The sequence below is a fragment of the Muntiacus reevesi genome, chromosome 18 (genome assembly GCF_963930625.1).
Source record: "Muntiacus reevesi chromosome 18, mMunRee1.1, whole genome shotgun sequence".
In the NCBI taxonomy this organism is placed as follows: domain Eukaryota; kingdom Metazoa; phylum Chordata; class Mammalia; order Artiodactyla; family Cervidae; genus Muntiacus; species Muntiacus reevesi.
The window spans coordinates 18,080,753-18,108,425 of NC_089266.1; the positions used below are offsets into that span (position 1 = coordinate 18,080,753).

The 27,673-nt window shown below is 48.6% G+C and overlaps 1 protein-coding gene across 1 annotated transcript; it reads right to left on the reverse strand.

Annotated features, from left to right (window-relative positions):
* Positions 1 to 196: 196 nt before the first annotated feature.
* DBF4B (DBF4B-CDC7 kinase regulatory subunit) lies at positions 197 to 27,450 on the reverse strand. Its single transcript, XM_065909733.1, has 13 exons — positions 27,325 to 27,450; positions 26,882 to 26,944; positions 18,847 to 19,001; positions 16,506 to 16,679; positions 15,565 to 15,615; positions 14,674 to 14,761; positions 13,482 to 13,555; positions 11,749 to 11,782; positions 10,252 to 10,297; positions 7,706 to 7,822; positions 2,540 to 2,648; positions 2,290 to 2,414; positions 197 to 1,434 (listed from the first exon to the last, which is right to left on the reverse strand). The coding sequence occupies exons 2-13, from the start codon at positions 26,913 to 26,915 to the stop codon at positions 435 to 437; spliced, it is 2,007 nt and encodes a 668-aa protein (XP_065765805.1). The 5' UTR covers positions 26,916 to 26,944; positions 27,325 to 27,450; the 3' UTR covers positions 197 to 434.
* Positions 27,451 to 27,673: the final 223 nt, after the last annotated feature.

Genomic DNA, 27,673 nt, shown 5'->3' on the forward strand with positions numbered 1-27,673 from the left:
TTCATATGTTCCTGAGGATCTGGGTGCACCAGCGTGGGGGGCTGGGGGAGGGGACAACACGCAGGCATCTCGGAAAGCAGGAGAGCCACACGCTTGTGGGAAAGGAGGCTGGGGTGGGGGTGGGGAACACCAACAACTAACCCTCTGGCTGAGCAAGTGCCTGCAGAGGGACAGGAAGCCAGGCCAGGGCTCCTGCTGCTCTGGCTTCTCTCTGGGCCCTCCCTATGCCAACCTTGCCCCTGCCTCCTGGCCTGAGCAGCGGGCCGCGGCTGCACGATCCACCGCTGGAGAGGGCAGCCCCCAGCCCTGAAGACCTGGTGGCCGGGAGGACGGGCTCCATCTAATGCACCTAGAGCTCGGCCATGATTGTCCAGGGCCAGACTCTGCATTGGCTCCTCCTTGTGTCTGGTCGGCCCGGGCTGGGTGTGCAGCCCTCAGCTGACGTGTAACTTGCCCTCGAGTTGGGAGCTGTCAGGCTCCCGAGCTGCATGCCCAGGGGTGGGTTGGGACTCATAGAAGTAGTTCTCTGTTGGCGGCGGGCTGGGGTTGGGAGTCAGGGGCCTGGAAGAGGCTGGGAGGTCCAGAACCATCGGGAGCAGCTGGTCTCCCCGCTGGCTGGCAGAGTGTGGCGGGGAGAGGCAGCCGGGTTCTCTGCAGGTCCTCCTGGGGGCTCCGTGCCTGCAGCTGAGGGCAGGTGGGCTGGCAGCTGGCCCGGAGCTGCTCAGCCTACTGGGAGACAGGGCCAGGGGCGGCATCCTCAGAGCCCTTAGATCCTGGAGGCCTTCCTCCCCCCGGCCAGGGGGCCTGTGTGGCCCAGCACTCTGCCAACCTGCTGGGGGGCTGCCTGGGAGGGAGAGGCAGGTCTCTTCCTGTGGGTGGTGCACAGGCTGGAGGGAGGCCAGAGACCTGGGCTCATGGCCTGGAAGGGGAAGGTGCTTGCTGCTGGTTGTCCTGATGCCGTGGGAGCTGGGGGTGCCACAGGGGCTGGGGGCTCTCGGGATAAAGAGTGAGGCTTGTGGCCAGGATGCACCTGGCCTCTTCTCGGCATTGCCACTGGGGAACTGAACTTTCCGCTTGTGGCCAAAAAGAGGCAGGTCTGGGCCAGAGGAGAGTTCAGCAAGTCCAGAGCTGGTCAGGAGGCCCTGGTGAGCAGGGCTCCCAGACCCTGGGGCCTCTGGGGGGTCCACAAAGCTGTCAGCTGACCCCTTCAGCTCCTGGCAGCTTGTTATCGGTTCAGGAATCTCGCCAGCCTCCACAGGTTCTGCTGCTGCCTTCACGCCGCCCACTGTCCCACCATGCTCGGAGGCACCTGGGGCCTGGTGATGATCGTCTTTCCTCCTCCAGGGAGACGCTGCCTTGAGAGGGGAGGGCCAGAGAGGAGGCGGAGGCTCAGGACACAGAGGGTCACAGTCGGAAGTCAAGGAGCCTGGCTGCCTGTGGGGACAGAAACACTCAGTGGGTCACAGAGTTCAACTCCAGAGCAAGTGGGGGTCCTCCTGGGCCGGGGGCACAGTGGAGGCCTGTATGGTGCTACCCTTCTGGGCTTTGTTGTGCAGAAAAGAGCTGCCATTCTGGGTCCCAGGTGAAAGGCCTGTTCTTGGCTCTGCGACCTGCAGTTGGGGCTGGCCAGAGGAACAGGTTAGAGGCTGCTCTGTTTAATAAGGCAGTCATGGAGGAGGCTGCCCTTCGGTGGCTAGAGAAAGCAGCACAGGTCCTGGCTGCGCACCCCGAGCCCAGTGAGGCTGCCTGAGGTGGAGGCTTAGGGGTGCGGGGGATGAAGCCACAGCTCCTTGGTGGGCAGCAAGAGCGGGCGGTGCTCAGAGGGCCCTGGGATTCCGCCAAATCCTCTGCCATCCTTTCTGGGGTAAACTTCTAGAGAAGCAGGAAGACCCTCCTTTTCACCTACACAGGAAAGACCCAGGAATTCCCCTCCCTATTTCTAGAAGGCCAGACAGGCACGTGACCAGACACATGCCAGGAGCAGCGACAGCTGAACTGCTCCCCCTGCGCCCCCAACTGTGGTGTTAGGAAGGGAGTTCTGGTCGGGGTCTGTCCTGATCTGATGGGCTGAAGCCCAAAATGGAGGCCTTCCCTTGACCGCTCCCCAAAAGAACAGAACAGAAGATGGCAGGAAAGACAGGGAAGGAAGAAGTAAGAAAGGTGAGGGACCACAGCCTGGTCTCTGCTGTCGCCAACCCGAGGGTTCCTCTCCACCTGAGGGCAGCAGCAGGAGAGGTGAGAAGGGGGTCGTGCCTGCCACCCGCGGTGGGGTGGCACAGCGGTGCTTACCCGGGGAGGCTGGCCTGGAAGGGCACGTCTGCAAGGCTGTGGCTCAGCTGGGCGATGATCCGATCGACTTCGGCATAGAGGTGGGCCTCCAGGGCAAAGTCCTGGTGCTGCGGGCTCTGGAGATGCTGCTCGGGGTGAGAGGAGGCAGGGGGCGTCAGGCTAGGCGGGGATGGGACACAAGCAGGCCACCCCGCCTCACCAGGGCGGAGAGACCGTCTGGGAGCAGCTGCGTGGTGGGGAAGGAGCTCACCCTGTGCAGCTCCTCGAAGGCTTCTTGGCAGCACTCACAGTACCCTTTCCTCCTCCTGGGCACAGTGCAGGCGGCGGATCGCCGGCTTGGCTCCTGGTCCTTGGCTTCTCTGCGGAGAATACAGGGTGGGGGAAAGTGGTCACCGCTGGAGCCCTTAGAGCGAACTGTGGCCCTGCGGCCTGGAGTCCCGGCCAGCGGGGGAGGAGGGACCAAAATGGCCAGAGAAGGGCAGGCACGGGGTGGCCTGCCTACAGTTGGCACCACTCGTACAAGAGGGGCAGGAGAGGCAGCAAGGAAGGAGAGGCCTCTCTGTGAGTACCCCATCTTAGCTCCATCCTGACCCCACCCACACACCTCAAACCACAGGCAAGAATCTCTGACGATGTTCCAGCTCCGTGCTCATACCCAAACCCAGGGTCATTTGACCCACACAGCTGTACCTTCCCTGAGGACTTTCACATCTTTCTCAAGCCTGACTTCTTTGACTTTCAGTCCTGCATGAGTTTTGATTTGTTAACTGAAGTATAGTTGATTTGCAGTGTTGTGTTCGTTTCTGGTATGCAGCAAAATGATTTAGTTCTATATATATATTTTTCTTTCTCATATTCTTTTCCATTATGGCTTATTACAGGATAGTGAATATGCTTCCCTGTGCTATCCAGTAGGACCTTCTTGTTTATTTTATATATAGTAGTTTGTATCTGTTAATCCCAATCTGTTAATCCTGATTTATCCTTCCTCCATCTGATATATCTATCTGATATAGCAAGGAAAAATAAGAAAGCCTTCCTAAATGATCAATGCAAAGAAATAGAGGAAAACAATAGAATGGGAAAGACTAGAGATCCCTACAAGAAAATTAGATACCAAGGGAACACTTCACGCAAAGATGGGCACAATAAAGGACAGAAATGGTATGGACCTAAAAGAAGCAGAAAATATTAAGAAGAGGTGGCAAGAATACACAGAAGAACTATACAAAAAAGATCTTAATGACCTGGATAACCACGATGGTGTGATCACTCATCTAGAGCCAGACATCCTGAAGTGTGAAGTCAAGTGGGCCTTAGGAAGCATCACTATGAACAAAGCTAGTGGAGGTGATGGAATTCCAGCTGAGCTATTTCAAATCCTAAAAGATGACGCTGTGAAAGCGCTGCACTCAACATAGCAAATTTGGAAAACTCAGCACTGGCCACGGACTGGAAAAGGTCAGTTTTCATTCCAATCCCAAAGAAAGGCAATGCCAGAGAATGTTCAAACTACCATACAATTGCACTCATCTTACACACTAGCAAAATAATGCTCAAAATTCTCCAAGCTAGGCTTCAACAGTACGTGAACCGAGAACTTCCAGATGTTCAAGCTGGATTTAGAAAAGGGAGAGGAACCAGAGATCAAATTGCCAACATCTGTTGGATCATAGAAAAAGTAAGAGAAGTCCAGAAAAACATCTGCTTCATTGACTACGCCAAAGCCTTTGACTGTGTGGATCACAACAAACTGTGGAAAATTCTCAAAGAGATGGGAATACCAGACCACCTGACCTGCCTCCTGAGAAACCTGTATGCAGGTCAAGAAGCAACAGTTAGAACTGGACATGGAACAATGGACTGGTTCCAAATTGGGAAAGGTGTGTATCAAGGGTGTATATTGTCACCTTGCTGATTTAACTTATATGCAGAGTACATCATGAGAAATGCTGGGCTGGATGAAGCACAAGCTGGAATCAAGATGGCAGGGAGAAATATCAATAACCTCACATACACAGATGATACCACCCTTATGGCATAAAGTGAAGAGGAACTAAAGAGCCTCGTGATGAAAGTGAAAGAGGAGAATGAAAAAGCTGGCTTAAAACTCAACATTCAGAAAACTAAGATCATGGCATCCGGTCCCATCACTTCATGGCAAATAGATAGGGAAACAATGGAAACAGTGATAGACTTTATTTTCTTGGGTTCCAAAATCACTGCAGATGGTGACTGCAGCCATGAAATTAAAAGACACTTGGTCTTGGAAGAAACGCTATGACCAACCTGGACAGCATATTAAAAAGCAGAGACATTACTTTACTGACAAGGATCTGTCCAGTCAAAGCTATGGTTTTTCCAGTAGTCATGTATGGATGTGAGAGTTGGACCATAAAGAAAGCTGAATGCTGAAGAATTGATGCTTTTGAACTGTGGTGTTGGAGAAGACTCTTGAGAGTCCCTTGGACTGTAAGGAGATCAAACCAGTCAATCCTGAAAGAAATCAGTCCTGAATATTCATTGGAAGGACTTGTGCTTGAAGTTGAAGCTCCAATACTTTGACCACCTGATACAAAGAACTGACTCATTGGAAAAGACCCTGATGCTGGGAAAGATTGAAAGCAGGAGAAGGGGATGACAGAGAATGAGATGGTTGGATGGTATCAGTGACTTAATGGACGTGAGTTTGAGCAAGCTCTAGGAGTGGGTGATAGACAGGGAAGCCTGGCGTGCTGCAGTCCACGGGGTTGCAAAGAGTCGGACACGACTGAGCGACTGAACTGAACTGAACTGATTCCCTCCTCCATCTGCTTTCCCCTTTGGTAACCATAAATTTGTTTTTTATATCTGTGAGTCTATTTTGTAAATAAATTCATTTGCATTACTTTTTATGTTCCACATATAAGTGATATCATATGATATCTCTCTTTCTCTGATTTGCTTCACTCATAATCTCTATTAAATCCACCCATGTTGCTACAAATGGCATTGTTTCATTCTTGTTTATGCCTGAGCAGAGCAGTATTTCACTCTGTGTGTGTATACATATATGTGTGTGTGTATACATACATATATATATATATACACACACATACATATATATGTGTATATACACATATATATATACACACACATACCACACACACACACACATATATATATATATATATACACACACATACCACATCTTCTTTATCCATTTATCTGCTGATGGACATTTAGGTTGGTTCCGTGTCTTGGCTATCGTAAATATTGCTGCTATCAACATTGGGGTGCAAGTATCTTTTTGAATTAGCATTTTCTCCAGATATATGCCCATGAGTGGGATTGCTGGGTCATATGGCAACTCTAGTTTTTTAAGGAAACTCCATACTGTTTTCCACAGTGGCTACACCAATTTCCATTCCCACCAACAGTGTAGGAGAGTTCCCTTTCCTCCACATCCTCTCCAGCATTTATTATTTGTAGTCAGTCCTGCATTTTTAAACGGCCTGTAGGGTACTGGTATTTGACTGAGCAAATTCAGTGGGTCCAAAATATTCCCCTAAGGACTTTCTAAGTATGACACCAAACCCAGGAAACAGTAAAAAAGCTGATAAGTTCAATGACAAACCATTAAAAAACATATATGCATGGTAGAAAATAGAAGCAAACTCAAAAAAACACACCAGAAACCGGGGAGGATATTTATAACTAGTAACATAGCAAAAGGCTCCTTACAAATCAATAAGTGATCAATAACTGAATAGAAAAACTGGCAAAGGATATGAAAAAGGTTCACACAAAAAGAGGTTTTAAAAAAGAGAGATTCAAATGATCCAACATAGGAAAACATACTTAAGCTCATTCATAAAGAGAAAAATGAAAATTACATTACACTGAGATATGGTTTTTGATCTATCAGCCTGGCTGAAGTCACAAGTCTGACAGCTCACTATCTTAGCCATGGGGATGGGGAAATGGGCTCTGGTCCACTGCGGGTGAAAGTGTATCCTGGCATTACCTCCATGAAAAGCAATTTGGCTGCACTTCTCAAAATTATAAATGTGTAGGCACCCTTTGACCCGGCATTTCCACTTTTAGGAATTTGTCCTGCAAATATACTTGAACAGTCATAAATTTACTCTGAACAAGACTATTCACCACAAAAGACTGGAAATCATCCACACATATGTTAAATAAAATACGGTAAATCCATACCATGGAATACCCTGCAGTCATTAAAGGGAATGAAGACGCTCTTCAGGTACTAATAGGAAATTAAGAAATATTCAGTGGGAAAAAAAGCAAGATCCAGCACAGTGACTATCTTGCTATTCTTTGTGAGAAGAGAGAACAAAGGGTACACGATGTACTGTCCATAAACTCTCTCTGGAGAGACTCATGGTCTAGAGGTTGGAGGATGGGCACAGAATACAGACGTTTCACTGTAAACCCTTCATCTTCCCTTTATCAGCTCCTGTGCCATCCCCAGGCCTTCCCAGGCCGAGCACCCCCTGCAGCCCCAGCCCAGGCAGCCTCTGGGCTGCCCCTCTTGTGTCCCTTGTATCTTCTGGGAAAGGGATAAGGGCCCCTGGACTTCACCCTGGCTTGTTCTCGCCTCCCTCCGCTCTCTATCTACTGTGACAGTCCCTTTCTGTTTTTCCTCCATTCGCACTATTTCCTGACCCCTTAGCCCCTGTCTGCTGGTGGAAACCACAGGTCCTCCCTGGTACTGGGGACCCTTAGGCTGGGCATCTGCCCTCTATTCTCCGGGCCCATAAGTTAGAAAGGTCTGGGAAGGTGTCCAGGTCATCCTCTGAACCGCATGCCTTCTGCACGTTGGTCAATGAAGGGTCAAACTCACCTATCTGCAGAGTAGGATTAAAAAGCCTACAAGTCATTTCATGCCACACAGTGTGGCAGGTCCCCCAGACCCTCTGCCTGCTATGTTTAGCTTCAAAGACCTCAGATTTGGATGTGCATTGAAACCACATGGGGAGCCTGGGAACACGGAGCTCAGTCTCATCACCAGAGACTGTGATTCTGCAGGGGTGGAGTCCAGGAATCTGCATTTTTAATGGCCCCCCCAGGGAGACTCCCTTAAGCTACAGTCCATGGGGTTGCAAAGAGTCAGACATGACTGAGCGACCTCCCTTTCACAAGGAGACTCTAAGAAAGGAGGTCTATAATTTGAGGTTCAGAAACCAGCCTCGTGCCCTCTGGACACAAGTCAAGTTCTTCAGTACGGATGGAGAACACCAGATAAAACGGATGAACACTCCTGGTGTCCCTCTTCTCTGGGCTAAGTTCCCAGAATAGACTTTGCCTAAGGAGCTAACACATGGCCATTCCCCAGTCTGACCAGCAGGCCCCCAGGGGGGAGGACTTTGGCCTGGAACCAGCCCTGTACTCAGGAACCAGAAAGACCCACCTGGTATGGTGCGAGCTGCTCGGAGTCATCGGGGCCTCAAAAGGACTGGCGGCTTTGGGTCCCAGAAAAGAAATTTCAGGAAAGGATTTAAACTGAAGGTGGAAAGGACGAAACTTCCTGAAACACACAAAACTTCCATTTTGACTCCAGCGGGGAAGGGAAAAGGTGAGGAAGAGAGGCCAGCCCAACTCCTGAGAATTCCCATCTTGATAAAGCAGACTCTCACCTGCCCATCTTTTTTGGGCCATGTCGCACAGCATGTGGGATCTTAGTTCCCTGACCAGGGGTCAAACTCATGCCCCCTGTATTAGAAGCTCAGAATCTCAACCACTGGACCACCAGGGAAGTCCCTCACTTGTCCAGCTTTTAAATACTATAACAACATTCTTATCTGCCTTACCGGGTTAGATTAATATTTTAAATTAACACTCTTACTGTCCACTTTCCAAGCCTGTTTACAATCACTGGCTCCCCCATATCCTGCAACCTCTGAGCTGAGCAGAACAACAGTGTTTTCATGTTTTATATCATAGAAGAGGAAACGAAGCCCTAAAGGTTCTGTGGCTTGCCCGAGGGCTCATGACCTATATGCGGCCAAGTCCAGATGGGAAGCCACATCTCCCAACTCCTGATCTAGTTCCTCCCACCTTTCCATTTTGTTTCTCGACCCTCAAGTGACCTCTGAGAACTCTAGCCTGGCAGAATCTAAACGCAAGGATGTTAAGACCAGATCAGTGATCTTCCTGTGCCATGAAGAGGAATATTTTTGCTATGGGCTGGGCTTTTGTACTATCTGAGGGGTGGTGCTCTGAATGGAAAAGAGAGGCGCAGTGAAGGTTCTGGGCAGTCAGACATACACTGAGTCATTTGCCTTAAATGGCTCACACTCAGGAGACTTTTGGAGCCAGGGATAGTGATCTGTGGGTACTCGGCAGCCCCTGACCACACCATGATGGGGTGCAGTGGACGGTGCTCCAGGGGAAAGCAGGCCCTGGGTTCCAGGGGCATATTGAGACCCTGCAGCCTCAGGAGTAAATTAACCAATGTGTCTTCTTGGGGACTTATCTGGCAGTCCAGTGGCTAGGACTCTGAGCTTCCACTGCAGGGGGGCCCAGGTTTGACTTCTGGTTGGGAAGTAAGATCCCACAGGGTGCATGGCACAGCCAAAATAAAAAGTCTTCTCGAATCCTGAAGGAGAAGCAGGTGCCCTTCACAGCCCTGGTACCCCGCCTTTCGCCCTCCTCCGTGTTATTTTGTTTCTGCTGAGAAGGTTGAAAAGTTGAGGCTGGTGAGGCTAAATTGGGCTTTGAAGAGCGCCTGCTTTAGGCCAGCACGTAAAGAAGGATCGAGAGAAAGCTCAGCTCCATGTGCAGAGATACTAAGGCCCTGGTGGTGTCTCAGCCACAGTGTCTCAGTCGTGACTACTTGTACTCAGCTGGTTGTGAAGGGCGGACTGTGAAGGACGTGCCCCTCCACCCCACCCGCCTGGAAGGGGAGAGGAGAGGGCCTCCTTCCAGCCCTGGACTCTTTCTACTGGCTTTTGGGCCACCAGCACCAACTCTGTCCTGTGTGCCGTATTGTGAAGGATGGGCAGACCTGCCAGGCTCCTGGGGCTGGGTCTGTCGGTCCAGCCCAAAGCTGAGGGACAGAGCATTCTGGGCCAGGAGTTTCTGCTGGGGACACATGGGCTTTAAAAAAACTTCTGGGGTTAATTCTAGATTTTCCGGTACTTACTGAAGAGTCAGGGACAACCCAGGTGGCTAACAGCTCGTCAGGTTATCATTGATGTGACCCTCCTGCTGTAGGTAAGAAAGGGCCCTCACGGGGACAGACGGGGCAGAGGGGAGAGGGTCCCAGGCTGGATGTGGACTCTAGCCTCAGACTAAGAGTCACTAGCAAAGTGGTTGTGTTAATGTCCCTTAACGTGTCTGACCTCAGTTTCCCCATTGGGAAGAGGATCGACTCTTCCCATGGCAGTTTTAGCCACGGCTATGAGGCGATAACACATACCAGGAAAGGGTTTTACACAGCAAATGGAAAGGCTTGGTCAAGTGTTGATACAATGTGGTCTGACAAGGGAACCCCAATAGCACCGCAGAGACCCTCACTTTAGCAAAGACTGTACTAGCACTAATACCAGCAATGATTTGGTATTGAGTGTCAGCGTACACATGGGGGAAATGGGGAGTCAAACAACCTGGATGCAACATCACAGACTCAAAAAAGCAGAGCTTTGAAAAGAAGGAATTAAGGGACTTCCTTGGTGGTCCAGTGGCTAAGACTCTGAGCTCCCAGTGCAGGGGGCCTGGGGTTCGATCCCTGGTCAGGGGACTGGATCCCACATGCTGCAACTAAGACCTGGCACAGCCAAATGAATAAATATTTAAAAAAATAAGGAAGGAATTCACACAGGATTATTAACCTCTGACTCATGACCAAGAGGAGTGCCAGCTGGGCATGGCTCCTCTGATCTATATGAGACCTCCCCATGGCAGCCTGGGGCCCCCAAGTACCTCTCCTCCATGTAGGTCTGGCGGTCCACTCACCTGCTCTCATCTTCGACTTTGAGGAACGGTGCCTTCAGTCTGGCCACTGGAAGGAAGAGTGCGCCCGTCAGCCATCTGTCTGCCCTGGTGCAGAGCCTGAGCTCCGCCTGCAGGAAATGCTCAGAGAGACGAGGCTCTGCCAAAGCCCAAGAGGCTCTCAGAGCCAGAGACCTCGAGGCCCCAAGGTGTGCCTTTCCTTTGGCTGAGTGAGGCCCCTGCTCCCATCTCCTCTAACCTCTACCACCCTTGGGGGGAGAGGCTACAAGGTGCCCCAGGGTCCTAAATGCACCCACCCTCAGCCTCCTGCATATGGGTGCTAAAGGCTGTCAACCTTGAGAGTCAGGAACCTGGTCGGGTAGCAGAAACCCGGCCCCTGATGGTTTCTGCTAAGAGCCTCAGCTCCTTCCCAGACCTTAACTCCTGGTGTCTCAGAATCCCAAGCGGGCCTGAGGATGGTTCTCAGACAGAATTCTCCATGAGGAGCCTGGGGTATTGGAGGGGAAGAACAGTAAGGAGGAGAACTGAAGAGTGTTTCGAGGTCTTGGCAGAAGGACAGTTAAAAAAAACCAAAAGTGAAATCTGGTTCTTGAAAAAAATAGGGCAAAGGGGTGCTGGGAAACAGATTTGGAGTCAGTTAATCAAGAGATTTGTCCCCTACTAGCTGGCTATCTGCACAGATTACAGATTCTCTGAGGTATTATAAACCCCTTCTGCCCTCCCACGACAATCAGAAGTCCTGTCAAAGGGGCAGTTGAGGCACCGAAAGGCTGGGCACAGCTAGCTGCCACCAAATCCCCAAGAAGCTGGCGCTTCTCAGCTCCCAGTGCTCAAGCAGAAGCAACCTTTCTTCCTTAATTACTTTTTTGGGGTGACTCCTCGTCTTTCTAATTAACTGACACAGTGATTAAAATCAATTCTCCCACAGACTTCCTTGATTTGCAAGCGTGAGAGGTGCCAAGTGACTTTCCTTATTAGTTCCCGTTTGTGCACGAATAAATGCCACCGACAGAGCATCTTTGGGAGAAATATCCAGGGGGAGAAACTCCCCTGCTGTCCAAGAAGAGCCAGGAGCTGGGCCCCGTCAATCTGCCTATTTGTCAATTTCAGGGAGTTTGGCATTTCTGAAAGTAGTAGGCAGCTGTCAAACTGCCCACCCCAAACTGCTCCTGAATCAGAAAGCAAAGGATGCTGAACTTCCATCGATGCCCAGAAACAGCCAGAGGCTGCAGGAGCCAGAGCGACTGCAGGAGGTCTTGGCTCTACAGAGAAGGCCCGGCCCAGCAGCCCTGGACTTGCTCACAGACGTCCCTCTCCCACCACCCTCCTCTCTGAAGCTCTGCCAACAGGCAGAGCCCTGGCAACAGGATGAGGCTGTACACAACCTGGACTTGCTTCCTGCTGCAGAAAAGTGAGCAGATGCTGCCACAGAGGGAGACGTGGGGAAGCATTTAGGGAGGGAGGGATGGCAATTAAATGAGGAAGAGCTCTTGCACTGACCTTTCCGTGTTCTTGACTCTGCTGGACATGTTCCCTGAATGGAAAGGAAAAATAGGTTAAGGATGTGAGGGAGCTAGGGGGGTCGAGGAACTGGGCCCGGAGATCCGAGCTGCTGCTCTGCTTTAGCTTTCTGCCCCACTTTAGCTTTCTGCCCACGGCTGGACCCTGAGCTGGAGCAGACCTGAGCACCATGCTCCCTGCATGGTGAGCTCTGTGCGTGAATCTCAAGGGCCCTGACTTTGTGAAGGGAATGCAGGGCAGAGCAAAGAGCAAGCAAGGGCTGGGGAGCACCCCCCACCACTGTGGGAATGGGACCCTGCCGCCCATGATGTTCGGGGTTCCCACCTAACACCTTGGATGTGGCACAGATGAAACTGCAGCAGGGAACACACCTGACGCGGGGGAGGGGCTCACTGAGGCAGCCCGTATATTCTGGGCGCGCTGGCATTCCAGGGCAGCCGCCAGGATGAGGGTGAAGACAGTGCCTTTTGGTTTTCAGTACCCTATCTTACACACCCTGACTGTGTTTGTCAAAACTGGCTTTCAGGCCAAGGTCAAACAAAGCTAATGTTACAAACCAAATGAAACAATTTTTAAAAAATCAGCTAAAGAGTTGGGAGGGTGTGGATAGAATGAGAGGTCCAGTGGCTACGTAACTGTCTGGGACTCTGGGCCCAAGGGGATTCCAGATTCTCTTCCAGGCCACGCCACCAGGGCCAATACAGCCCAAAGAAGCCTTCAACAGGCCTTCCCCCATCAGCAGACTGCACCCAAAACTTGCCCCAAAAGAGTCCCAAGTAGCTACAAAAGAGATTATTAAGCAAACAAAGCAAAGTAATAATACCACACATTTGCGTAAAAGGGGGAATTTCGATGTATTTGCTTGTAGATGCTTGGGAGTCCTGGAAGGACATTTGCGCAACTGTTCACACTGTTGACCTCAGGGAGGGAGCTTGGTGGTTGGGAAGCAGAAGTCGGAGGGGAAAGAGACTTTCAATAATATGCGACCCCATGGACTGTAGCCTGCTGGGCTTCTCTGTCTATGGGATTTCTCAGGCAAGGATACTGCAGAGGGTTGCCATTTCCTCCTCCAGGGGATCTTCCCAACCCATGGATTGAACTCAGGTCTCTTGCATTGCAGACTGATTCCTTAATGCTTGTGCCATCAGAGAAGCCTTGTATACATTACAGCAAAACCTTAAAGATGCCCAGACCAGAGGGGGTGGGGTGAGGGGTGGTGAGGCTGAGTGTTCCACCTGGTTTGGATGTGGTCCCTCTCCTGGGTGCCAGGCCCTGGACGGACTTGTAGGGCCTGATTCTTTCTTGAATTCAGGGCTGGGTGAAGACCCTGCGGCTTTAAATCAGCCTGGGCTCTCTTGAGGTGGTACACAGTTCTAACCCCAGCAAAAGAAGGAAAAGCCCAACAAGAATTTGGAATATAGCAGCTATTTCAAACCCCACCACCCCCCAGCCACCACCCATGCAATCGGCAGGCTCGTTTCCAGGCCAAGAACTATCCCCAGAATGGCAGCCTGGCCAGCAAGCCATGAAGACTACCTGCAGGCAGTCCTTGGCCCCACACAGAGCTGCGGGCACCAGGGCTAAGCTGAGAGGCTGTGTTCCTCTCACCTTTCCCAGCAAGGCCAGGAGGAGGTGGCTGGGGCAGGTCATGGATTTGCCAATGCCGTCACAGACTTTCCCGTTTCCCTTCAGTTTGGGAGGGGATGACCTACCTCTGGTTTCTTCAGCCCTTGTTTCTTCACACGTGGAGCATCAAGAGACAGTTGCTGCACCCGTATCAGCATTTCTGGGGAGGAAACAGAGGGCTGTGGCCAAAGGCTTCCTCTTCTCGTTTCCCCAGCACAGCCCTGTCCTGGGGCTGGGGGACTGAAGGTCCCACCTGGCCCGGCTCACTGGATCACACCAGCCTTGCCTGCCACCTTCTGGCTACGTGTCATCTCTGCACCTGCTGATAATAAAAGAGAGCGCAGGGTCCTCTATCCCTGGAAAAGTACCTATGCTGGCTGCATGCTCCTTTGAAGCACTGAATACAAGTCTTGAACAGGAGGTGCCTGATGACCCATAAAGGGCTTTAAGGTGCTACTGAAGAGCAGTTTTGTGGGGGAGACCAAGCCATGGCATTTACTCAGTTATATCCTTAGGTGGGAGACCCAGCAGGAGCTATACATGCTGGAGCTTCTCTAATACATAGAAAGGCAGGAAATTAGATCAAGTCAGAAATGGCTGGTTTTCCAGAGACGATGGAACCTCCCACCATCCCAAACCAGGACCTGCCCTGGCACAGCTCCCTGCCCTCCGGCAGATCTCAGGCTAGATCTAGACCTGCTCCCTTTAATGCGTAAAAGAAAACGCCAGACTCAAAGTGGAGCTGGGTGGGAGGGCTGACCACTGCCAGCAGACTCAAAACAGCTACTGTCATGTAAATGTATTACAGCCAGCACACCAGTGGTTATGATGTGTGGCAAACCCTAGAGGAAAGAAAGAACAGGAAATGTAGTTGAGCCAAACTAGGGGGGAATGTGGGTCTAGTGAGACTATGGATCATTTACTCAATCTATTCCCTGAGGCTCAACTTCCTCATCTGTACAATGGGCAGAGACTGTGGTGATGAGATGAGGTGCTTCCTAGCACAGAGCAAATACCTGATAAGGAGTAATGGATATTAGGATCGGTTCTTATTCAATCCTGCCAAGGAGAGCTGGCATCAGGGTTAAAGGAAACAGCCCTTCCCAGCACCTGCGCTCTGCTATTGCTGCGGCTGCTCTCCACCTCTGCGGACCAACACAGTTACGTGACTGAGTACATCTGGCTTCAGCCAGTACATGACTCGGACCCCTCTCACAGCCCAGGTTCCCAGGCAAAGTTGCCAACCCTCCCCTCTGCGGCCCCAGGCAGGAAGGGTACCGTCCACGTGGAGAATCTGCACCCCCCAGGAGCGGGCGTTGCTCAGGAGGCTGCTGCTGTGCCCACTGCCGCCTCCGCTGCTGCTGCCCTGGAAAGACAAGCGGAGTCAGGCAGGAGCACGAGACTCCTGCCCGAGGCTCGACCACCTGGGGACAGGCCGGCCTGGCTTCTGGGAGCTCCGGTCATCCATGTGAGGGGCTGTTGCGAGAAGGTGGGCAGGGTAGCAAGCACAGAGCCTGGAGAGTCGACTCCAACCCCTGGGAGGACCCTGTCCTTCCACACGGGCTGGCCACCTTGGGAGGGGACGGATGGCTGATCTGGCTGGTGGCTCTGCTCCGGCCACCTCGGGACCAGGAAGGGATATGTGTGTTCATGTGAGCAGCCTGTCAGGAGAGCCTCTGCGAGGAACACTCTGAGCCCACAGGAGGGACAGACACAATAAATACCAGTGACAGTCACCCTCACTGAACAGGAAGCTACGCTGGCCACACCACCCTCCTGCGTCCCAGCCCACGGCTGGGGCACCTGCTTCACGACACTTGAACTACTCCTCTGCAAGATCAGCTTAACTCCTCCTGCTGTCACTCAACTCTGATGGCCCTGGGTCCTCACAGAAGGGATAAATAGCTAGGTGTGAAAGACACCCCGCTGCATTTCTCCCAGGATCTTAAGATCATGGAGTCAAAACCCGGCTCTTCCACCTCCAGCCCGGACAGATGACTGAACTCCTCTGAGCCCCACTTCCTTGTCAGAAAGAAGGAAATCATGACAGTGCTACACGTCGGGCCGGGCATGCCTTTGTGTCAGAGCTTCAGAAGAACCTTCGGAGGCGGGGCTCATTCTCTCCCTGCATCAGACACACCGGCCTCCAGCCCGGCCCCCTCGGCTCACCTGGTTTCTGATAGCCTTCTGCAGGAGCTCCTTCCCTCTGCTCAGAGGCACCTGGCGGAAGAAAGGAGCGATGGGGGAGCTGTGGAGACCACCTGCACACAAACACATTTTTCCACAGGGGTTGGCCAGGACGTCTGGGAGTCATGTCCCTCGGAAAGCTGGGAGCAGCTTCCAGAGGTAAAGGTAAAGCCAACCTCAGGTTCGGGTCACTCACAGGGAGCTGCAGCCTGGGGAGCAGCATTTTGAATTCACCTGAGATCAAGTGTTACAAAGGTCCTGAGACCTCTCTTCTTCTTTGTTATTTTTTAGACCTCTCTTTAAAAGGTCACACTCCCCAGCAGACAAGTGTCGGTCAAGCCTAACAAGCCCTCTCTGGTTTATTCCCCTACTGTTTCTTTCTTTTTCTTATTTTTTTAAGAAAATGTTTATTTATTTTTGGCTGCGCTGGGTCTTCAATGCTGCACGTGGGCTTTTTCTAGTTGTGGTAAGCAGGGGCTACTCGAGCTGTGGTGTGTGGGCTTCTCTTGTTGCAGAGCACAAGCTCTAGAGAAAACAGATTCAGTAGTTGTGGTGCATGGGCTTAGTTGCCCCATCGTATGTGGGATCTTCCTGGACCAGGGATCAAACCCATGTCCCCTGCAATGGTAGGTGGATTCTTAACCACTGAACCACCAGGAAAATCCTCCCCTACTGTTTCTGAATCTCAGACTCTGGAGTCCCAGGAAAAGTGAATATTTATCACAGAACGGAGGGCATCGGGACAGCATGTCGCTGAGGTGTGTGGATCCAGAGTTGTGATAAGATAGTTTCAGCCCCTGAATTCAAATGAGAGATTAAAATAAACCAGATGAAACTAAAACCAGAAACTGTCAGAGCGGGCTCACAAAGGCCTACTTCCTTCGTTTATTAGACACACCCTTCCCGCCCCACGAGGTTCTTACTGGGTCCATGGCCTTCCGTGCGGGCCTGGCACGGCTGGCTTTCGGCGGTGTGTCCACTGTGACCTCGCCGGGGCTGGGGCAGCGTCTGGGACTCGTCCTGCTGCTCTCGGCCTTCGCCTCCCTGCGGCTGGACACGATGTAACTTACTTCTTTGCTGAGAAAACCCTCAATTACCTGAAACCAGATCACAGAGGTGGCTGAAACCCAAAAGACAGAAGTAGAATCATCAATATTGACAGGTTGAGGAAGGAAATCAGGTTGGTTCGCAGAAGCTCCAGAATCAAAGTCCTTAAATAGACCAGATGCAATCCTGTGCTGGGCCCCGGAGAAGACATCATTCCAAAGTATAATAAGGCTTATGTACAGGACAGAGGTTCTTGACTCCAGAACTGTAGCTCCTCCCAGCAGGGCCTCGTGGGCTCTGATATTTGACTAGTTAGGGTTTGCCCAGAGTGACAGCACATTGATGGGACTGGAGGATCAAGAGCTTGGCTAAGCCGTGATTTTGCCGTGAAGATGCACCGGGCCATCCAGATGCCACGTCTGTCATCTTGACCACACTACCAAGAGGAGCCTGAAATAAAATTGGGTTCTGGATATTACTCAGCTGCATAAGTATCCACTCATCTTACCTGCAAGCCCTTTATGACACTGAGAGGGTCTGACTCATCCTAAGAACCCCAAAACAGGGCTGGAAACACAATGACACAACTCATGTCTGGAGGAAGAAAAGACGGAAATAAGCAGCAGTGAGCTGGCAAACATTTAATGCCGGACTCTTGGGGTAAAAGGGGAAAAAAACCCCAAAACCCTGCTTTGTAGCGTTTGCTGGTTTCTGTGGGGTAAAATACTATTGGGGCTGACTTCAAGGTAGCCATATGACATCACTGAATGTGGAACTGAAAGAGATGCTAACAGTTGGTTCTCATGGGCCAGGACCAGCCAGCTCCAGCACACCTGTGAAAGGAAGGATGGATGATCTCTCTGAAGTGTGACTGAAGAAACCTGGCACTTAGGTTTAAAAAAGAAGCTGAGGTCCCTCAAAAGCTAAACACGGATTACCACATGACCCAGCAATTCCTCTCCGAGATATACATCCAACAGAATTGAAAATAGGGACTTGAGGGACTTCCCTTACAGTCCAGTGGCTGAGACTCCATGCTCCCAGTACAGGGGGCCTGGGTTCAATCCCTGGTCAGGGAACAAAGATCCCACATGCCTCAACTAAGCCTCAGCACAGCCAAATAAATAAATATTTAAAAAAAAAAAAAGAAAAAGAAAAAAAGAAAATAGGGACTTGAATGGACACTTGTCTACCCATGTTCACAGCAGCCTTATTCATAATAGCTAAAGAGCAGAAACAAACTGAGTGCCCATTAACATATGAATGGATAAGCAAAATGTGGTCTGTCCATACAGTGGAGCACTGTTCAGTCATGAGAGAGAAATGAAACTCTGATCTACTGTACAGCATGGGTGAGCCTTGAAACCTTTACCTTAAAGTGTAATAAACCAGAAACAAAAGGACCAACATCAGTGATCCCACTGATACAAGGTATCTAGAATGGGCAAATTCAGAAACATAATGTAGATGTGAATTCTGGGGAGGTAGGGGGAGGTGAAATGGGAAGTTCTTGCTTAAAGGTTACAGAGCTTCTGTTTGGGGTGATAAAAGTTTGGGAAACAGAGAGTGATGGCTATACAACAGGGTGAATGTAATTAATGTCCATGAATTTAAAAATAATTAATTTACAGGGACTTCTCTGGGAGTCCAGTGATTAAGAATCCACCTTCCAATGCAGGGGACATGGGTTCCATCCCTTGTTGGGGAACTAAATCCACATGCTGCAATTACTGAGCCTGTTGCCACAATAAAGACCCATGGCAGTCAAAATTTTAAAAAAATAAAATAAAACTTTTTTTAACTTAAGAAGAATGAACCTATAAACAGTTACAAAGGCATATTTTATCTCATATAAATTTTATCACAATTTAAAAAAATCTTTAAAGCTATAGGTTGAAGGAGAATGTCTGTCTACCTTCTGTAATATGGCAAAAAGATAAATGATTTCATGGCCACACATTTCTCCTATCCCAACAAGCCCACTCCTTAGCAATGCCACTCTGCTGTTCCAGTTCTCCAGAATTCTAGAATGAACAGAAATTACTTTTTTAATTAGGAAAAAAAAAATTAACTTTACTTTAAAAAAATGGTTTACATTTAAGCTGCTTTGGAAAATGCAGTGATACCCCTGAAAATACCTGGAAGTCACAGGCAGAACCCCTCTCCAGCTCCGGCCCTATAATCCACGAAGGCACGTGGGAGAAGCAGGTTACCTACCCCACCCAGCTGCTGAATGGCCCCTGTCAAAAACTGGAGGTTCTTGCCGGCAGGCAGATCCAAGTAGAAGGACTTTCCAGAAAAGGGCTGCCTCCTGGCATCTGGTGAGCTCTCCTGGCATTTTCCCAGACAACTGGAAACTCCGAGCTGAGCTCCTAGAAAACAGCAGTAAAGGGGGAGACAGTGAAAAGCTTGAGGTAAGAGACAGCCCCGGGGGTCAAGGAGCCTTCGCTGCCGACAGCCCCTGTGTGGTGCCTGGCCAGGCCCGGGGCACCAAGGTGGACACGAGGTTCCTGCCCGGGGGAAGCCCAGGTGCAGAGAAACCCAGTCCTCATACATGGATGCTGGGAAGGTAAAATGGTGCAGCCACTTTAGACAACAGTGCAGCTGTTTCTCAAAAGGTTAAGTATAGAGTTAACATAAGCAACTGGATTCTTAGGCATACTCCCAGGAGAAATGAAAACATACATCCAGATAAAGTTCATAGCAGCATTATTCACTGTAGCCCCAAAGCGGAAACAATTCAAACGTGAATAAAACAGTAAGCGAAATGCAGTGTATTCATATGATGGAATACTATTTGGCAATAAAAACCAATGAACTATCAGGACTTCCCTGGTGGCCCAGTAATTCAGAGTCTGCCTGCCAATGCAAGGGACACCAGTTCAATCCCTGGTTGGGGAACTAAGATCCTACATGCCATAGGGATCCAGTGGCAGCCAAATTAATTAATTAATGAAAAAAGTGAAAGTGAAAATCACTCATTCGTGCCCAACTCTTTGCAACCCCATGGACTATACAGTCCATGAAATTGTCCAGGCCAGAATACTGAAGTGGGTAGCCTTTCCATTCTCCAGTGGATCTTTCCAACTCAAGAATTGAACCAGGGTCTCCTGCATCACAACAAACTGTGGAAAATCCTTAAAGAGATGGGAATACCAGACCATCTGATCTGCCTCCCGAGAAATCTGTATGCAGGTCAAGAAGCAACAGTTAAGACCAGACATGGAATAACCGACTGGTTCCAAATTGGGAAAGGAATATGTCAAGGCTGTATATTGTCACCCTGCTTATTTAACTTATACTCAGAGTACATCATGAGAAATGCTGGGCTGGATGAAGCATAACCTGGAATCAAGATGGCAAGGAGAAATATCAATAACCTCAGGTATGCAGATGACACCATCCTTATGGCCGAAAACAAAGAACTAAGGAGACTCTTGATGAAAGTGAAAGAGGAGAATGAAAAGCTGGCTTAAAATTCAACATTCAGAAAACTAAGATCATAGAATCTGGTCCCATCACTTCTCGGCAAATAGATGGGGAGACAAAGGCAACAGTCACAGACTATTTTCTTGGGCTCCCAAATCACTGCAGATGGTGACTTGCAGCCATGAAATTAAATGCTTGCTCCTTGGAAGAAAGCTATGACTAACTTGCACAGCATATTAAAAAGCAGAGACATTACCTTGCCAGCAAAAGTCCGTCTAGTCAAAGCTATGGTTTTTCCAGTAGTTATATATGGATGTGAGATATGGACCATAAAGAAAGTTGAGCGCCAACATTGATGCTTTTGAACCTTGAACTGTGGTGTTGGAGAACACTCTTGAGAGTCTCTTGGATTGCAAGGAGATCAAACCAGTCGATCCTGAAAGAATCAGTCCTGAATATTCATTGGAAGGACTGAGGCTAAAGCTGAAGCTCCAATACTTTGGCCACCTGATGTGAAGAACTGATTCATTGGAAAAGACCCTGATGCTGGGAAAGACTGAAGGCAGGAGAAGAGGACAACAGAGGATGAGATGGTTGGATGGCATCATCGACTTGATGAACATGAGTTTGAGCAAGCTCCAGGAGTGGGTGATGGACAGGGAAGCCTGGTGTGCAGCAGTCCATGGGGTCAAAAAGAGTCGGACATGACTGAGCGACTGAACTGAACTGAATGAAGAAAAAATCTCTTCCCAAAATAGTTCCTGGTCTATTGAAGTCAGAGGTGGACCCAAAGGAGAGAGTAAACAAGAATATGAGCCTGACAAAACTAAGAGGACAGATACTGACTGCGGTGGCTTCTCTTGTTGTGGAGCACGGGCTCTCGGGCATGTGGAATTCAATAGTTGCAGTACATGGGCTTAACAGTTGCAGTTCCTGGGCTCCAGAGCACAGGCTCAATATTTGTGCAGCACGGACTTAGTTGCTCTGAGGCCTGTGAGATCTTCCCAGATCAGGATCGAACTTGTGTCTCCTGCATTGGCAGGTGGATTCTTTACCACTGAGCCACCAGGGAAGCCCCTGGACCTCATATTTTAAAACATTTTCTAAAACTCTTTGATTCTATAAATTCCTGCAACTCTCCTATCTACCATCCAGTCAGGCTTTTAATTGGACCTCCTTAGTTAAACCCTGCTTGCCCTGACGAGATACTACTTTTCTTTTTCTGAGTTACAAATTACTTATTATCTGTCCTTGTAGTATTTTCAACTTCATATTCTTGTTTACTCACTCCTTTGGGTCTCCATTAGACCGAAAACTACTTGGGGAAGAGATTTTTTTTTTTAATTTGATTGCACTGGGTCTTAGTTTCGTCAGGTGGGATCTTTAGCTGTGGCATGTGGGATCTAGTTCCCTGACCACTGACTGAACACAGGCCCCCTGCATTGGAAGCTTGAAGTATTAGCCACGGCACCACCAAGGAGTCCCTGGGAAGAGATGTTTGACTTACATGTGATTACCATTCCCATATTCCCATAATGCTTAAACTAGATCCTGCTTTCCCATCCTCAGCTAGCATCTGACCTTCAAGCATTCACCCTCTGGTCCTGTAAACCTCCCTTTTCCTAAAAGTCCTAGGTATATAGAGACCGAAAACTGGAAAGTCAGCTTGGCATTTAACAGAAAAGGCCTTTGTTCTGAGTCCTGCCTCCACCTCTTACTAGCTGTGCAACCCTGAAGTCACAGTAATCTCACTTAGGATGTCTCAGTCTCTATTTCCTCATTTGAGAAATAGTGGTAATAATAAACACCCACTCTCATGGGCAGTCCATATGGGACAAGTAAAATATCAGAAATGGTGTCAGGTAATGGTATTTGGGAGCTATTCAAACACTTAATAAGCACTTAGGATGGAGACTGGCCAGAAACATCTGATCCAGCCATACCAGGAATACCAGCTGGATGTCGGGCCAGGGCGTTATTCTAACTGTAGCCATTTTGGGTCCCTCCCTAAGGCCATCTTCTTCAGAAGGTGAGCCATGAAGGGTCGTAGCTCCCCAACCAGGGACTGAACCGGTAACCACTGCATTGGGAGGTGAAGTCTAAACCACTGAACCGCCAGGGAAGGTTCTCTTTTTCCTTTTATTGAGCAGTCTAACTGACATACAACATTATATTAGTTCCAGGGGATACAACATAATGATTCAATATTTGTACAGAGGGCTTTCTCAGAGTAAGCCCTTTTGACATTCACACAGGCCTAGAACTTTCTCCAGAGGACCTAATCCTAGGGAAATCTCTGAAGAAAGAAGGAATTAGATGAGATGAACGGCAGAGTCAGACACTGGCGTGCGGGTGCAGGCGGCGCTGCGCTGGGTGAACAGCAAGCCTAGAGCGGAAGAGTGCCAGGACTCGCAGGAGGGTGAGATTGGAGAATAGCTTCTAGTTGTGCTCAGCGGGTCCCTGCCTGCCTGTAGCCAGTGCAGGTAAGCAGTCCAGCACCAACCAGAGACAGTAGGGTAATATCAGGGCAGTGATGGAGTGTGAGTGTGAGTGAGTGAGTGAGTGAGTGAGTGTGTGTGTGTGTGTGTGTGTGTGTGTGTGTGTGAAGCAATTAACAAAAGGTTAGGGTCAAGGGGAGTTGTGAAGTCAAGGAGGTCAGTGAGCTGGTTGGCACAAATGAACTTTCCTCCCTCCTCACTATTCATTTGGTGAATTAGAAAATTACAACTCAAGGAAAACAGCAGCTCTTGCAAATAAGTAGTACAAGGGAACACATGTATTGGGGGGGTTGGTGGTGACTGAGCCCACATTGGAACCAGGGGCTCCCCACCTTAGGGTGGTTTTCCTCCTCCAACCAAACCCCAACCCCTGAACTCAAAGGAGGAGGATAACATAGAACCTAAGCTTTTGCATCTTCCTTCCAGGAGCACATTATCAGTTAGAGTGGCTAGCAGTCTCAAGGGAACATTAGCTTCTAAGAAAGTATGAGGCAACCGAAGAAAGCAAGTACTATAAAAGAAGCTTTCTCTGGCATAGGTTGTCCTTCTGTCATAAGTAATGGACCAGACAGAAAGAAGAGTTTTAAAGCATAATAAATATCTCAAGAAGGCAAGGAGCACACTAGAAACATAAAAGAAGAACAGCAGGTAAATAAAATAATTAATTGAAGATAAGGGATATAAAAAAACACAATAGTTAAAAAACACCTCAAATAATTTAAAAAAAAAATCCAGTTTAAAAATAAGCAACAGATAGACATTTCTCCAAAGGTATACAAATGACCAATAAGCACATGAAAAGATACAAAAGGCCACTAGCCTTGTTAGGAAAATGTAAATTGAAACCACAGAGATACCACTTGAAACCCACTCTCCGTATGCTGAGTCCCTCAGTCATGTCCATCTCTTTGCAACTCCATGGACTTTAGCCTCCCAGGTTCCTCTGTCCATGGGGATTCTCCAGACAGGAATATTGGAGTGGGTTGCCATGCCTTCCTCCAGGGGATCTTCCCAACCTAGGGATCCCACCCAGGTCTCTTGCATTGCAGGCAGATTCTTTACCATCTGAGCCACGAGGCAAGCCCAATAAGAGAATTGCTTAGCAGGCCCCAGCGAGATATGAATCCCGACACCTGGTTTATAAGACCAGTGCTCTAAACCCTGAACTATGGGATCTTATGCCAAACCCACTAGGATGGCTTTAACAAAAAAAAGACAGATAATAACAAGTGTTGGTGAGGACCCACAGAACTGGAACCCTCATACTTTATTGGTGGGAATGTAAATGGTGTAGCCAATGGGGAAAGTCTGCCAGTTCCTCAAAAAGTTAAACAGAGACTTACCATAGGACCCAGCAATTATACTTCTAGGTATACATTCAAAGAAAAAAATGATAACCTGGAAACAAATATTTACAACAGTATTATTCATAATAGCCAGGAAACAGAAAACTCTTCTGTCCATCAACTAATGAATGGATAAAATGTGGTAATCCACACAAAGAAACTAAAGAACATGAGCCTCTCGGTTGAAAGTTTCCACCAGGTGCTAGCTCCATGAATGAAAAAAGTCCCATGGCACAGTATTCATGAAATTTCAGGACGCTGCAGACAAAGAGAGGAGTTTGGTTTCATTTCAGGTAATACTGGAGAGCAGGTTACCTAAAAGCCCTCCTAACACAAGTATCTAAAAATACCAGCTGAAATAGAAATACCAATCCTATCTAACTGCTAAGTCCACAAAATTAGTAAGAAGACAACAAAAGTGCCCCAAATGATGAGAAAGTTGAAAACCACAGTGGTGAAAGTGAATGCTGACTGCCCTGAGGGAGTCTGTGGACTTAAAAGCAAATGGCTTGGGACTGAAGAGCCACAAGAGCCCTAGAGATGAAGTCTTATGCAAGCCTCAAGTGGGGAGTGAGGATTGGGAACTCCTGCATGAATCTAGGAGAAAAGGGAAGCCAGAAAAGAATCCATCCACTAGAAAAGACAAAAAAGGAATACTGCCTACCTTAGCCTGGGCTCCACATGAAAGGAAAATCTTCACTGAAAATCCAAAGTACAAGCCTCCCAAGAGACTGGAGTTCAAATTCACACTAGTCATGTGGATTAAGAACCCACTACCCCCATCACCCAACAGAGATTAACATTAAAAAGTAATCCCTGCTAGGGTTTCCCTGGTGGCTCAGTGGTAAGGAATCCACCTGCTAATGCGGGAGACATGGGTTCAACCCCTGATCCAGGAAGATCCCATATGCCTTGGAGCAGCTGAGCTCCAATTTATTGAGCCTGTGCCCTAGAAGCCGCATGCCCTAGAGACCGTGCTCTGCAACAGAAGAGGCCACTGCAATGAGAAGCTTGTGCATGGCAACTAGAGTGACCCTCCTGGATGCAACTAGAAAGAGCCTGAGTAGAAAAGAAGACCCAGTGCAGTCAAAAATAAATAAATAAGAATTTTTAAAAAAACAGAGCAATGTGCACAATCATTTGCAGATGAATGGTTGATGTTCAGTTGCTAAGTTGTGTCTGACTCTGCAGCCCCATAAACTGCAGCATGCCAGGCTCCTCTGTCCTCCACTATCTCATGGAGTTTACTCAAATTCATGTCCATTGAGTCAGTGATGCTATCTAACTGTCTCATCTCTGCCACCCCCTTCTCCTTTTGCCTTCAATCTTTCCTAGCATCAGGGTCTTTTCCAATGAGTCAGCTCTTTGCATCAAGTAGCCAAAATATTGGAACTTCAGCTTCACTTATCAGTCCTTCCAATGAATATTCAGGGTTAATTTCCTTTAGGATTGCCTGGTTTGATCTCCTTGCAGTCTAAGAGATTATCAAGAGTCTTCTCTAGCACCACAGTTTGAAGGCATCAATTCTTCGGTGCTCAGCCTTTTTTACAGTCCAATGCTCAAATCTTTACATGACTACTGGAAAAACCATAGCTTTGACTATGCAGACCTTTGTTGGCAAAGTAATGCCTCTGTTTTTTAATATGCTCTCTAGGTTTGTCATAGCTTTTCTTCCAAGGAGCAAGTATCTTTTAATTTCATGGCTGTAGTCACTGTCCATAGTGATTTTGGAGCCCAAGAAAATAAAATTTGTCATTGTTTACACTTTTTCTCCTTCTATTTGGCATGAAGTAAGGAACCAGATGCCATGATCTTAGTATTTTGAATGCTGAGTTTTAAGCCATCTTTTTCACTCTCCTCTTTCACCATCATCAAGAGATTCTTTAGTCCTCTTCATTTTCTCCCATTAGAGGGTTGTCATCTGCATATCTGAGGTTGATATTTCTCCTGGCAATCTTGATTCCAGCTTGTGATTCATCCAGTCTGGCATTTTGCACGCTGTTCTCTGTATATACAGCCTTGTCATATTCCTTTCCCAATTTGGAACAAGTCAGTTGTTCCATGTCTGGTTCTAACTGTTGCTTCTTGACCCGCATGTTTTCAATTCTTGTATTTTCATTTTTATGAAAACTAAAACTCTCTGAAATTAACACAGTTATGTTATTGTGAATTTTAAGAACAAATACAAAGAGAATAATCTAAAATCTTCTACAGGGAAAAGCAGGTCATACACTAAGGAACAAGAATCAGATTGACATCAATTCTCAACAACATCTACTTTTTAGCAAGAAGAGACCACTGCCACTTTTCAATGTGTTGAACAGAAAAAAACTGACTCAAGAACTTTAATACAAGACTGAAATAAAGATGTTCTCAGGCATACAAGCCTCAAAACGTTTATCACATAAAGCCCCCTTTTGAAAATATGCTTGGAGGAAGTTCATCAGCAAAAAGAGAACTAGAGCCAGAAGAAAGCAACACCACATGGGAAGGGAGAGTAAATAATTTAGTGAAATATATCACCATTTAAAAGGCAACAATGAAATGGCATATTTGTAAAAATCCAGAACTCAAAGTAGACGATACTAAGAGGGCAGAAGGGAGCATTGAGAGAAGTGACTAGTGCTAAAATACTTATCTAATTGGGTGGGGCTCTTTAAGGTTATCAATAAATTTAAGAATTTTATGGTAAAACTAACCATGAATATAGGTTTAATAAGTTACTCCATCCTGACTCCCCCCCCCATCTGTTCATAATATCAGAGGGAAAACTCGTTTGACCTTTATCATGACATCCCTCAACACAAACAACCCCCTCCCAACACACACACACACACACACACACACACACACACACACACACACAGTAACTAGAAAACCCCAAGAGAGCTAACATTTCTCGGTCTTTTCTTCCCAAAAGACTCTGTGGCAGGAGTACCAACTGTGACCTCGAAACCCTCATTTTGGCCCTGTTACTACCTGGGTCCGGAGCCCGTAGCTTACTCTCATCCATTGAACTCTCCAGTTGAAGGCGATCGTTGCCTGAAAAAAGACAAAACATCAGGTGAACCACCTCCACTAATCTTCGACCTTCCATCATCCCCTCCTCCAACCTCCCAAATCCTGCACAATTTCCATCGAGGCTCCCGGGAACCCCAAGACTCAACTCCATCCCAACCCACATCCCCTCTCAACTCCCGCGCCTCCTTCCAGGCTCTTGTCCCCCCAGATCCTCCGCCCCTTTAGACCTCTGTCTCCTCAATTCCTACGACCCCTCCCCGGTCCCTCTATCCTCCCCAGCTCCCGTAACCTATCTGCTTCCCAATTCCTGTGCCCACTTTCCAAACCCGAACCCCTCTTCAACTCCTTTGACCCTTTCCACCTTCCTTCTTATCCCCTCTTCCGCTTTTCGGCATCCGTACCCTTTCCCGGATCCCTCCTCCAATTCTCTGCTCTTTCCCGGCCTCCGTACTCCTTCAAGGCCACCGTATCCCAATCGCGGGCTCCATGGGCTCTTTCAGGCTCCTGTGCACCGACTGCTTCTCGGCAACTACTGCATATTCTCTAGGCGCCCTCGACCGCGGGTTCGGTTTAAATTTCCTGTTTGCCCCGCCCCTAAAATTACGTAAGAGCTGTGAGACTGCCGTACGGGGGCCCTCGGAGGACAATATTAGCTAGGCCAACCTCTCTCTTCCCCTTCAATTTTCACTCTGCTCTTTCTGTCTCTTCATCTGTCCACTTTTCATAGGCTTGAGATCTTTTGGGGTTTAA